Source organism: Moschus berezovskii, chromosome 8, assembly GCF_049115385.1.
Source record: "Moschus berezovskii isolate FMDL1 chromosome 8, NW_MosBer_1.0, whole genome shotgun sequence".
Classification (NCBI taxonomy): domain Eukaryota; kingdom Metazoa; phylum Chordata; class Mammalia; order Artiodactyla; family Moschidae; genus Moschus; species Moschus berezovskii.
Window position 1 is genome coordinate 92,173,559 of NC_142467.1, and position 12,249 is coordinate 92,185,807.

The following is a 12,249-nucleotide window of genomic DNA, read 5'->3' on the forward strand; positions in this document are numbered from 1 at the left end:
CCGGGAGGGGATTCCAGGCCCCCCCGAAAGTCTGGGCCGCCTCGCGCGCTGGAAATCCCGCGCGCGCCCCGAAACGCGGCGCGGCTGCCGGGAAATCAGGAGAAAACTTCTGCTTTTTTTTCTTTTCTGGCACTCAGGCCCCCTCGGCTCCACCCCCCTGGCGCCCTCCTCCCGGCTCTCGCCCCCACGTGGGGCACCCCCGCGCGGCGCCCCGCCCCCTCCCCGCTGCCGGCCAACCGCAGCGCGAATTTCTCTCGCCTTTGTGTTTTGTCCAATCGGAGGGGCGAACGGGTCACTGGGGCCACGCCCCCCACCTTCCTAGTCTATAAAAGGCGGTGCCGGCCATCGCAAACTCAGATCGCTGACGCCGAGGACTCGGATCTTTGGCAGTTGATAGTCGGATTATTCTTGCTGAGACACTTGCAATCTTTTCCGCCTTTTTTGGGGTGGATTTCGCTGCTTTCCGAAGGTCTTGACGAACACTTGGTTTCCGTGGGAAGGCTTTGGGCTCTCCAGCCTTGGATATTGCATTTTCTTCCTTGAACCTGTCGTGAGGCTGTTTTCCACTGTGGATTATAACTGCAACATGACACTGGAAGAGCTCGTGGCGTGCGACAACGCGGCACAGAAGTAAGTAGCGGCGCCCCCGCCGCCTGAGGTCGGCCGGGCTGGGCCGGGGCGCCCTGTGCCTGGCCTGGTGCTGACCTCCGCTCTACCTTGGTCCCAGGATGCAGACGGTGAGCGCCGCGGTGGAGGAGTTGCTGGTGGCCGCGCAGCGCCAGGATCGCCTCACCGTGGGGGTGTACGAGTCGGCCAAGCTGATGAATGTGTGAGTCAGACTCTGTCTCCCGGCTGGGCGCGGGTGGGGACCCTCTCCGCTCTGCAATCTCCTTGCTGCACCTTTCTCTTGCATGGGTCTGAGACACCCCCCAAGTGTACCCATTGTGGGTTGGGGATCTTTCTGCTTGTTTTTTTTTTTTTTTTTTTTTTGAGGCGTGGAGGTTGCAGTATGCTGGGGCTACATCACTTGCAAACAGTTGCCTGTTTGTGTCCCTGACTTACCCCCCAGCCCCGCCCGGCCTTTGAACCGAGAATCTTCTCCCCCACCATCTGCTTGCAGACGCCATCCCCTGCACACCTGCAGTTGCTCTCTGCTTTTGCAAACTCCCCGCCGAACGGGAAGGGGGGCCCTTCCGAGTCCTCAGCTGACCCACCCATCCCCCTCTGGCCCCTCAGGGATCCCGACAGCGTGGTCCTGTGCCTCCTGGCCATCGACGAGGAGGAGGAGGACGACATCGCCCTGCAGATCCACTTCACGCTCATTCAGTCCTTCTGCTGCGACAACGACATCGACATCGTGCGGGTGTCGGGGATGCAGCGCCTGGCGCAGCTGCTGGGCGAGCCGGCCGAGACCCAGGGTACCGCCGAGGCCCGGGACCTGCACTGTCTGCTGGTCACGGTGAGCAAACTGGGCCTCCGCCCCGCCCCACCCCCACCCGGCACCTGGGTCCGTGTTTGTCAACAAAGTGGAGCTGGCCGGTGTACACCAGCTCAGCGCTCAGCCACGCTTGGCATGTCCCGTGGGCAATCCGCTGGCCTCCAGGCCTCTTCACCCAGCGAGTTATTTTGAGCCAGCCTGTTTTCCCCATGGGAGCCCTGGGAGAGGGAAACTCCCTACCCACTCCTGGGGGCTCCTGCTGAACCCCCTTTTCTCCCCATCCCACAGAACCCTCACACAGACACCTGGAAAAGCCATGGCCTGGTGGAGGTGGCCAGTTACTGCGAAGAAAGTAGGGGGAACAACCAGTGGGTTCCCTACATCTCCCTCCAGGAGCGCTGAGACCCCGCCGGGCGTCGGAAACTGTTGCTGCCGAAAACACAAAACCACATAAATATTTGACCCCCCCTCCCTCCCAGAACAACCCCCTCAACAACCCAACCCGTGAGATCATCGGGGGCAGGATCGCTGGAGCCTGAAGACAGGAGAGGGAGTGCGCGGCCGCCCCAGGGCGGGAAGCTTGGAGCCGGGGGACCAGCTGTGGCCACTGTGTGAGGAGAAGACAGGACCCGGGCCAGCAGGAGAGGGGACCCGGGAGCTCAGGCCTGGTGACAGAGCAGACGCAGGAGCCGGGGAGCTGCTTGCTTCCCCTACCGAGGAGGGCCTGGGCTCCACACTTCGGGGGTGGGGTGGGACTGACTGCAGCCCCCACCTTTCTTGAGACCCGAGCTGACATCTGCAAAAAACGGGCCTTGGTTGGCCGAGGGTCGGCAGCCCGGCCAGGACAATACTTTGGGACTTGGGAGCAGGGGCTCATGTTGCTCTGTACCCATGAACTCCCAGCTTGCAAACTCAATATATTGACAATCTATTTTGTTACTTGCACTTGTTACTGGAACCACTGAAAGACAGACGGGAAGCTTACAGATACATATATTTTTACTTCTACTACGATGGCCTTGTAATAAATTTTTAAAGCTTCTGGGTTCTTGTGTATTTGCAGTCCAGCCTCTGTGAGGGACCAGCCCCCCCCACCCCCGCACTCCAGCAGTGTGCCCCTGCACCCCCTCCCGCAGGCTCACCAGGAAGTGTTACTTAAGTCCGAGTTAGCCGCTCCAGGCTCCTTGCAAAAACAGTGCCTCTTCTCTCTGCAGCCGGCGCCACCCAAGTCCAACAAATCTTTGCCTCTTTTTTTTCTTCTCCCCCCCTCCTGCCCCGTAGCAATTAAAAGACCGGTTTATTACGAAACCTGGCCTCCGTGCGGCTGCTGTTACTGGCGGTGCTGGAGCCAACCCCAGGTTCTGGGCACATGAAGACGCACCCCTGGGGGGCTGGCTGCAGCCCCTGCCTGTTCAGCCGCCACCGCAGCCCAGCTCCAGAGAGGTCAAGGGGCCACCTGTGACCACACAGCGAGGTGGGCTCGGGCCTAGCAGGAAGAACGCTGGGTATCCCCCAGAGGGCAGCCCCCACCCAAGCCTGCTCCATCCTAGGATGGGCCTCTTCACTCCACTGAAGACAAAAAAATTTTTTTCATTCCTCAAACTAAAATCAACAAGCAGAAAAATACCCCAGGAAGTCGTGCTCCCGGCCCAGCTGGGCTTGGCAGGCGGCTACGTTTTTCCTCTAAATCGAAACTGTGAGGCCTGGCCGTCCACCTCCCCGTTCTCCCAAGGTCTCAAGCGGGTGACCCCCTGCGGCGGGGTGGAGGGCGGTTAGGAGCGCAGCCCGGCTCCAATTCCGGCTTCAGTCTTCCCGCCCGGAGCCTGCGGAGTGGGCTCGCGACAACTGTGCAACACCCCCTCCCCTCAGCCCTGCACCTTGGGCCTGGGAACCAGGTTGGGGGGCGACCCGACCCGGGGACCAGCCCAGGCCGCGACCTTTCCACGGAGCCCCACGTGGGCGCGTGAGGAAAACCCCGACGGCCCCGGGGGAGTCACGGGGCTGGGGGGAGCCCCGCCGGGGGAGGATGGGGGAGTGAAAGAGCAAAGGGGAAGTCCCAGAGGGGGAGCTGGGGGAGGGGCGGGGACCCCTCCTGGAGGGGGGATCTGTGGGGGGCGAGGAGACGCAGAAGCAGCACTGAGGGAGTAAGGACACCCCCACCCGGCACAGGGGAGGGGGCGAAATCCCAGGAGGGGGTGGGGGAGGGGAGGTGCTAAGAGGAGATACCCGGCTCGCGCCTATGGGAGAGGAGGGTGTCCAGCGGGTCTAAGCGGGGGTTGAAAAGAATCCCTGTAGGGGGTTGGGGGAGGGGAGGTTCTATAAGTGGAGAGACTGGAGCCCTGGGGGGTGGAGGTGGAGCGAGGGGGAGCCCAGAGTGGGAGAAGAGCCAAGGAATCCCTGTAGTGGGTGGGCGCGCGAAGTGAGAGAGAAGACTTGAGCGGGTGCAGGAGGAGCCAACAGTCCGAGGGGAGAGGGGAGGGGGTTCCTGCTGGAGTTGGGAGGTGAGGGGACGGAAGGCCCTCGTGACGGAGGTGGCCTGTGAGGGGGTGGGGGAATGGGGAGCAGGATCCCTGAGATAGGGCCCAGAGAGGGGAGAGGGAGCCGAGGCCGAGACCTCAGTGTTGGGGGGCGGGGCGCGGCGCGATGCGGAAGGACTAAGGTGGGGGGGTCATTGTCCCAGAGCTGACCTGGAGATCCCCCAGTCGGGTCAGCTTGTGGGAAAGCTCCAGCTGGCTCCCCCCGTGGGTGTGGGCCGCTCTGTCCCCGTCCTGACCTTGGCCACACAGAAGGGCCGTATGACCTCTGACCTTCTCCTAAGTCTCCTGTGCAGTGGGGTCACGATCCCAGGCCCCTGGGCTCCAAGGAGACACAGGGCATGGGTGGGACCTCAGCTGTGTGACCCTGAGCTGGTTCCTTAGTTTCTCTGTGCCTTTAAAGTTTCCCTTTCTGAAAAGAGGGAAGAATAATGCTGCCTGCCTGCCTCATAAATTGCTGAGGTTAAACGAAATATATATTCCTCAGATTAGCTTCCCTAACACAGAATGTATTAAAAGGATTACCCATTATTACGACGAGGGCTGTTATCAGCACTCGTTATGTCCCCTGCATTTCCAGAATCGTCTCCTTTAATCCTCGCACAGCCATCCTGTGAATTAGCAGAGCCGAGACTAGGGTGAGGCGAGCGGCACACACTTTCCGTGCAAAATTTAGGGAGCAAGCGTCCAAAAACTCAGACGGCAAGATGAAGAATATTTTCAAGCAATGTATTTTTAACTCGGATGCAAACATTAGGAAAAAAAAAAGAGAGAAAATCCCTTGGGGACCAAAACCTGTAAATCATGAGAGGATTAACTGATTTGTCCCTCTGTTTCTCCGCGGGCAGCGTTCCTGACCCGGTTTGATTTAAACTTCGGATCGAAGAACCGTAGGCTCGTAGGGGGCGTGGCTTTTACATGGGCGTGGCTTCTTAGGGGCGTGGTTTCTAGGAGAGGCGAGCCAAGGCTTTGAACTTGGTTGCCGAAGGCAATGGCAAGCCACTCCAGTACTCTTGCCTAGAAAATCCCATGGATGGAGGAGCCTGGTAGGCTGCAGTCCTTGAGGTCGCTAAGGGTCGGACACGACTGAGCGACTTCACTTTCACCTTTCACTTTCACACATTGGAGAAGGAAATGGCAACCCACTCCAGTGTTCTTGCCTGGAGAATCCCCGGGACGGCGGAGTCTGGTGGGCTGCCGTCTATGGTGTCGCACAGAGTCGGACACGACTGAAGCGACTTAGCAGCAGCAGCAGCCACTGCGCGAACATGGGAACGTCCAAGGTCATGGCTCTTACGTTCTCAAACTAGGTCTCCCATTATTGTTTACTACTATTGCTGCTGCTGTCGTTAAAAAAGCATTGCGTCTTCCTGACGGAACCCGGAACCCAACGGCTGTTCCGCGGAGTTAACAGCAACTCGTTGATTCAGTCTTCTCTGCATGCAAACAGCCTTAAACTTGACCACTGTCCACTGAGGACGATGCTGTTGTTCCATCTTCCAGAAGAGAAACCTGAGGCCCAGCATGGAGGAGCCCGGGCTTGGCCAGGAGTCTTAAAAACCCAGGGGTATAGGGATTGGGCAGGTTGCACCCCAATACACTCCTTCCCCCACCAAATTTCAGGGTGGAGTGGCCACAGGTCATCAAGGCTTGGCCACTACTGCAGGCACCCCCTCGCTGAGGCTGCCACTGCTGAGGGTTGGGTACCAGGAGCCAGAGGGTACAGGCCAGCACTCTTTCCCAGCTGGGTACATGCCTGACTGGGGTGCACGCTCCTCTCAGGGCACCCACACTCGCACACATATTAGCTGTCACCCCCATTCTCCTCTAGACCTGACAACCACGAATCCACTCTTTTATCTCTGTGGATTTCCTTGTTCTGGACGTTTCGTAGAAATGGAATCACACATTCCATGGCCTTCTGTGTCTTACTTTTCTCACCTGCATTGTATCTGGGGGCACATCCATTTTGCAGGGTATGTGTCCCTGCCAAAGTTTGAACTTGTATTGCCTGCCCTGTGTCTCTGGGACCCCAGCAGCACTAGCACCTCCCTGAAACCCAGAATCTGTGGAGGCGTCCCACCCCACCACTGGCATGTGTCATTGCACACCCACCCTGGGTCCAGCGGAGAAGGCAATGGCAAGCCACTCCAGTACTCTTGCCTAGAAAATCCCATGGACGGAGGAGCCTGGTGGGCTGCAGTCCATGGAGTCGCTACAAGTCAGACATGACTGAGCGACTTCACTTTCACTTTCACACATTGGAGAAGGAAATGGCAACCCACTCCAGTGTTCTTGCCTGGAGAATCCCAGGGACAGGCGGTGGGGGGGGGGGGCTGGTGGGCTGCTATCTGTGGGGTCACACAGAGTTGGACACGACTAAAGTGACTTAGCAGCAGATTAGCAGCCTGGGTCCAGTGGCTGCTTGCACACCTGGCCCTCTAACCTCTGCCCAGAACCCTTTGTCCTTCCCTTTCCACAATCTAACACCCACACACCCTCTTGTCCTCACCTCACCTGCCTCCTCCTCAGGGAAGTCCTCCAGGCAGGCAGGACCCCTGAAAGCCCATCTCCTGGTTCCATCTGCTTCCCCTACCTCATCCCTGTCTTGAGGGTTTGGAATGACACTTCATCCTGCCACCCCCTGTGCCTTAACTGTCTCCTAGGTTAGGCTGCAGATTCAACTGGGCTGGGTGTGTGTGTTAGTCACTTAGTCATGTCCGACACTGTGATCCCATGGACTGTAGCCCGCCAGGCTTCTCTGTCTGTGGAATTCTCCAGGCAACAGTACTGGAGTGGGTTGCCATTTCCTCCTCCAGGAGATCTTCCCCACCCAGGGATCAAACCTGGGTCTCCTGCATTGTGGGCAGACTCTTTACCATCTGTGTTTTTCTCACCTCTCTCCTCCCTCCACCCCCACCAGTCCCCTCATGGCCAAGCCCCTCGTGGGACCCTCAGTGCTCCTGGTGTGAAGGTTCAAGGCCAGATCTGGATGCATGAATAACCAAGATTTACCCATCAGTCATCTGGGTGACCTGGGACAGACTGTTTTGTCCCTAAAGAACACACACACTGACCTGCCAAGGGCTGGGGCCCGGCCAGACACAGTGACACCACCTTGTCAGGGAAGCTGGAACGCTGTGGAGGCCACGCCCTTGGGAAAATTGCTTCTCCTCTTTGGGTTCAGTTTCCTTATCTGTACAATGGGCACATGAATAGGAGTGCCCATCTCTGGGGCATCCTGAGCATTAAATAAGTGAAAATATGCAAGGCATTTAGAGCAGCCAGGAGAGACTTCCAGGAGAGCTGGTTGGTATGTGATTATTTATCTGATTCTTTCTACCTGTGCTGGGCCTCTGCCTCTCAGTGTCCCTGTGAGTTGAGATCCCTCTCTGAAACTTCATGGCTACGCATCTAGGTGGTTAGATCTGTGTCACTACATGGGGTCCCTGAAGTTCACGTGCGCAAGTGGCCAGGCCTTGCTGTCTTGCAGTCCTAAAAGTGTGTTCAAATGCTGCTCTCAGGGTCAAGCCCTGTCCCCTGGCCTCTGCAAACCCCCACCAAGTACTTCCCAGGTCCTCTCCTTGGCCCATGGTCCCTGTCTGGTGTGTTCCCCCTCCAACCCCACAGTGCCTCAGCTGCTCTTTTTTTTCTCTCCTGACCCCAATACCCAGGCAGAAGGCGTGACCTCCTTATTAGATTATGGGGTGGCAGTAGTTCCCTGGGCACAGGGAATGGGGAGTGCTGGAGGAGCCTGGCCTTGTCTGCTGGAAAGGAAAAGTCTGGGAATGATGCCTCCTCCCCCACAGTTGCACATCAAGGAGTCTGGGAGACCTGCAGGCTGGGGGGGGGGGCAGACCCACCCTCCAGTGTAGAGAGAGAGGCTCCAGGTAGATAAATTCACCATCACCCACAGCCTTGCAGATGGGTACCCAGGGACCCACAGTGATCGCCTGCAGAGACCTAGCGTGACACACAGCCTGAGTGACACCCCCACCCCTAGGATGCCCGGGGATTAGCACGTGCATGCACACACATACACACAGAGAGCAACTCCATCTGAAGAGGGCGGGGGTCAGTCTGCAGTCCCTCCCTATTCTTTCCTGCTTCCTTGTTCTTCCTCGTTCCCACCCATCCCCTGCTCCCGGGTGCCAGGTTCCCAAGCTCCGCGGCTGCTCTGGGATGGAGTGGGGTGAGGGGCGTCGCGGAGGAGCCTACGACCTTCTTGCACACGTGTGTGCTCCTGCCCCAGGCGTGAGCGCGCAATTGCCTGCGTGCAGGCGCGGGATGGCGTTTGTACCAACGTGTACACAGCAGGCGCACCATAAGTGCCTCTGGGTCCGCTGGCAGGGCAGAGGAAGGGCAGAGTTCAGGCTCAAGGGGGAAGGGCAATCGCAGAGCTCGGGATTCGAATCTCTTTTTGGCGGTTAACCAGCTACCGGTGTGCGCAAGCTTGACTCAGTTTCCCCCTCCGGAAAAGGGAAAGTCTAACCACCCTCCCACGTGGCGAGGCGAAGCAGATAATACACCAGAGCGCTGGGCCCGGAGAACGCTTATTACCCCTTCCCTCCACCCCGCCCTCCCGCCAGACACTGGGCTGGGGGCGCTGACCCAGACCCCAGACGCCCCTCCCTTCCCAGCAGGCAGGAGTCCCGGCTTCCTCGATCCTTAAATTGGATAATTGGAGACAGAGGCGGGTGTGTGAGACAGAAATTCCCGAGTGGGCGAAATGCAGAGATCTGTTCCCCGAGTTTCCCCACGTGCCGACCCTCACCAGCGCCCCGCGGGTGCGTCCTGGGCGCGCAGCCTCAGCGCCCGCCGCCGACCCCCTCCTGTGCCCCGCGGTGCCAGTCTCCCTGTGGTGCCCGCCAGGCGCGGTGTCTGCGGCTGCCCCGGTGTGGAGGTGGGGTGTCCAGGCCGGCGGCGGCCCCAGCGGCGTCTCCCCGCTCAGGCCCTGGCGGCGGGCGGCCGGGCCGAGGGCGGGGCGTCTGCACAGACCCTCCTTTTGTGAGCGGCGCCTTCCCCGGGCGGCCTGGCGCGCAGGGCCCGGGCACTGCGCCAGCCCCGGAATAGCCTCCCTGCCCCGCCGGCCGCCCCACGCCCCGCCGGAGCTGCCTGACCTGCCGGGCCAGGCGCGGGGGTGGGGAGCTGGCCGCGGAGGCGCGGGGTTGCGCGCGTGAGGCCTGCCGTGCGGAGCTCCTCTCGGCTGCAGACGCCCACGGGGATCAGCCCCTGTCCGACCTGCGTGCAGGGCCTTCCGTGGGCAGCCCCTTCTCCTCCCTGCAAATGCTACTGTGGGCGGCCCTCCTTCTGAGCGCAAGGCTTACTGCGTGCGGGCACCCACCTGCCTGCAAACACCTGCGGAGAGGACCGCCCTCCGTGCGTGCGTCGCCCACAGCGTGCAGACACTGACGTTAAACAGCGCCGTATGTGGCACCTGAGTGCGTGCCTGCACCCACTGTGCACAGGCACTGGCAGGCTCTCCAACACCTATCAGCAGGCACTGAGACGACTGTGCCCTCCAACTCCCGCGTCTGTGCAGGCCCCAGGAGCAGATGGAAACCCGCCTGTCGCATACCTTCACAGGCAAGCCCCACGTGAGGGTCCCAAGACTGCAAACTCTTCCCCAGGTCAAACGTTCTCTGTACAAACCTCCCGACCCCAGGCGGATTTGGGGTGGGGGGGCACCCCCTGAGAGCTGGGACCCTCTGCAACGGGCCCCTGCGCATGCCTCAGTTTCCCCTCCTGAGTCTCTACTGGTTCTGGCTGTGAGGGGCTCCGAAGGAGGGAAAGGAAGCCGGCTGCACACTCTCCCCTCCACCTGTGGGTCTGGGCAGTGGACACAGGCAGGCAAGGCTGGGGGCAGGGCCTCTCCCCATCAGCTTCCTGGAAGCCCAGGGGGCAGGTGCAAAGGCAGGCAGGCTTCGAAGGCAGCTTGCCAGCGGGTGGCTTCCCTGAAACTGGGCACAGCAGCTGGGAGAGGTTTCCGGGCCCGCCTGGCCCCACCTGGCCCCGGGCACTCTCGGCAGATGGGTGGGGCTGGCAGGTAGTGCCAAGAAGGAGCCTGGCTTGGCCTGCACATGCCTGCACAGGAGCCACTGGGGACGCTCAGGCACACAAACACAACCCCCCCGTGCCTGCATGTGTGAACCCTGCAGCCCACTGGCCAACATGTTTGCTGTGCACACACACAGGCTTGCATTCACTTGTGGGTTGTATGCTAACCACACGACACAGGCGATGGCCCCGGGTCTGTGTTCAGCCTTAGGCTCCTGTGTGTCTCCACGGTCAGTTGTGTGGCTCTGGCTAAGTATTTGTGGAGTGAACCATAGTAAGTGGAAACATCATTATGCAACGATGTACCAAGTGTTCATCAAGTGCTGGGCACTTGTACCTCTGGGAACAACAGAAAGATCCCTGGACTGACATTCTAGACATGTATGCAGGGTGTGAATAAGCTCACACCTGTGCACACTTGGGAGTACCATGCACATGGATCAGGAAACACCTGAGGCCACCTTAATTCATTCACTTGCAGAAACCAGAGTCAGGTATGCACACACTGGCCTTGCGGAGAAATACTTCCCTGGGCATACAATTTCCCCTCTTCTGTGTCTGAAATCTGCTTGTGTTCTCCACACCAGCCTGCTCCAGACCTGCCCTCCCAAGACCCCTGGGTGTCCACACCTGGATTTGGAGGGGCTCTTCTGGGCATGATGAACCCTGCCCCTGACCTTATGAACATCTATTACCAGGTGGCACTGCGGCCTGGATTTCCACCCTTTGAAATTCTTTTTAGTCTTAGGTTATGTCTGCAGAAGCCTCCAGAAAAACACAGTCAGAGTTGGCAGGGTCTGAGCTGTGCGGAGTTGGGGGGATTGGAGAGGTGACTCCTGGATCGCCCCAGAAACCATCCTTCCATTTTTCAGCTTAGCAAACTGAGGCCCAGAGGGGAAGGGGAACTGTGAGAAGCGGATGCCGTTAGGCCCCTCTTACCCCTCTTTCAGCCCAAACAGTAGGTTCCCACGGCCAGCAGCCAGGGTGGGGCAAGGTGGTGGTGGGGGGAGGCGGGGAGGAAGCCTGGGGGGAGATGGCCTGTCTGCGTCCTGGAGACAGAGAGTGAGGCTGGCGGCCCAGAAACGCCCACCTCGGCAGACAGACACACACACGGTGACAGAGACCCAATCTGGGACACACAGACATGCGTCCCCTTCCTGTCTTGGTTCAGAGGCTTCCTCCCCAGCTTCCAGATGGGGCTCCTGGGGTGCCTGCCCTGCCAGTGTGTGTCGTGTGTGTGTGTGTGTGTGTGTGTGTGTAGGTGACATGCATGTGTATGTTTTTGTGTGTATGAGTGTACATGTGGTTTTTTGTGTGTAATTGTGTATGTGGGCACTTGTGTAGCTGTGTGTGCATGTTTTGGTGGGTGCCCATGTGTGCATTTGTATGAACACCCGTGTGCTTCTATGTGTGTTTATGTGTGCATGGATGTGTTTTGTGTGTGTGTCTATGCCCATGTATATTTTTGAGGGCCGCAGCTTACAGAATCTTTGTTCCCTAACATGAGGGATTGCACCCGCGCCCCCTGCAGTGCTCAGAGTCCTAACCACTGGATCACCGGGGAAGTCCACATGCATATGTATTTTTGTATGTATGTCCACACACGTGCTTTCGTGCTCATGTGATTGTGTGTTGTGTAAGTGCTCACAGATGTGTGTGTGTGTTGGAGAGGGAGGCTCCAGCGCTCCAGGTGTCCCCAAGACCCAAGCTTCATATTTGGGGACCTAGGGTTTGAGGCTCCTTGCACATGCAAAGACACATGCACAGACATAAGCGTCAACAACAAGGGCAATAACAGCAACAGCTGGCATCTGCTGTTGCTACTAAGTAATGGGCGCTTCTCCAAACACCTTACTTTCAGGACTGCCCTGGTGGTCCAGTGGTTAGGACTCTGACTTCCAATGCAGGATGCTACAAGGGCCAAAACATAAAACAGAAGCAATATTTTAACAAATTCTTTTCAATAAAGACTTTAAAAATGGTCCATTAAAAAAAAACTTTAAAAAAATCTTTTTTTTGAAGCCAAGTGTATAGAAGTCTAATTTGTAAACAGTAAGTTTATACTTTTTGGGTGTGTGATTTGGTGCGTGTGGACAGGATACAGTGTATAACCCTTACATAATCAAGGCTGAGAGCAGGCCACCACTCCAGACTTCCCTTCCTGAGCTTTGTGTAGTCCACCCCTCCCCCACAACCATCCCCTGCCACCACCCATCTCCC

At 58.5% G+C, this 12,249-nt stretch overlaps 1 protein-coding gene across 1 annotated transcript; it reads left to right on the forward strand.

Annotated features, from left to right (window-relative positions):
• The first annotated feature begins 361 nt into the window (after positions 1-361).
• On the forward strand, positions 362-2,480 carry GADD45B (growth arrest and DNA damage inducible beta). Its single transcript, XM_055429460.2, has 4 exons — positions 362-630; positions 728-829; positions 1,237-1,459; positions 1,727-2,480. The coding sequence occupies exons 1-4, from the start codon at positions 587-589 to the stop codon at positions 1,838-1,840; spliced, it is 483 nt and encodes a 160-aa protein (XP_055285435.1). The 5' UTR covers positions 362-586; the 3' UTR covers positions 1,841-2,480.
• The last annotated feature ends 9,769 nt before the right edge of the window (positions 2,481-12,249 follow it).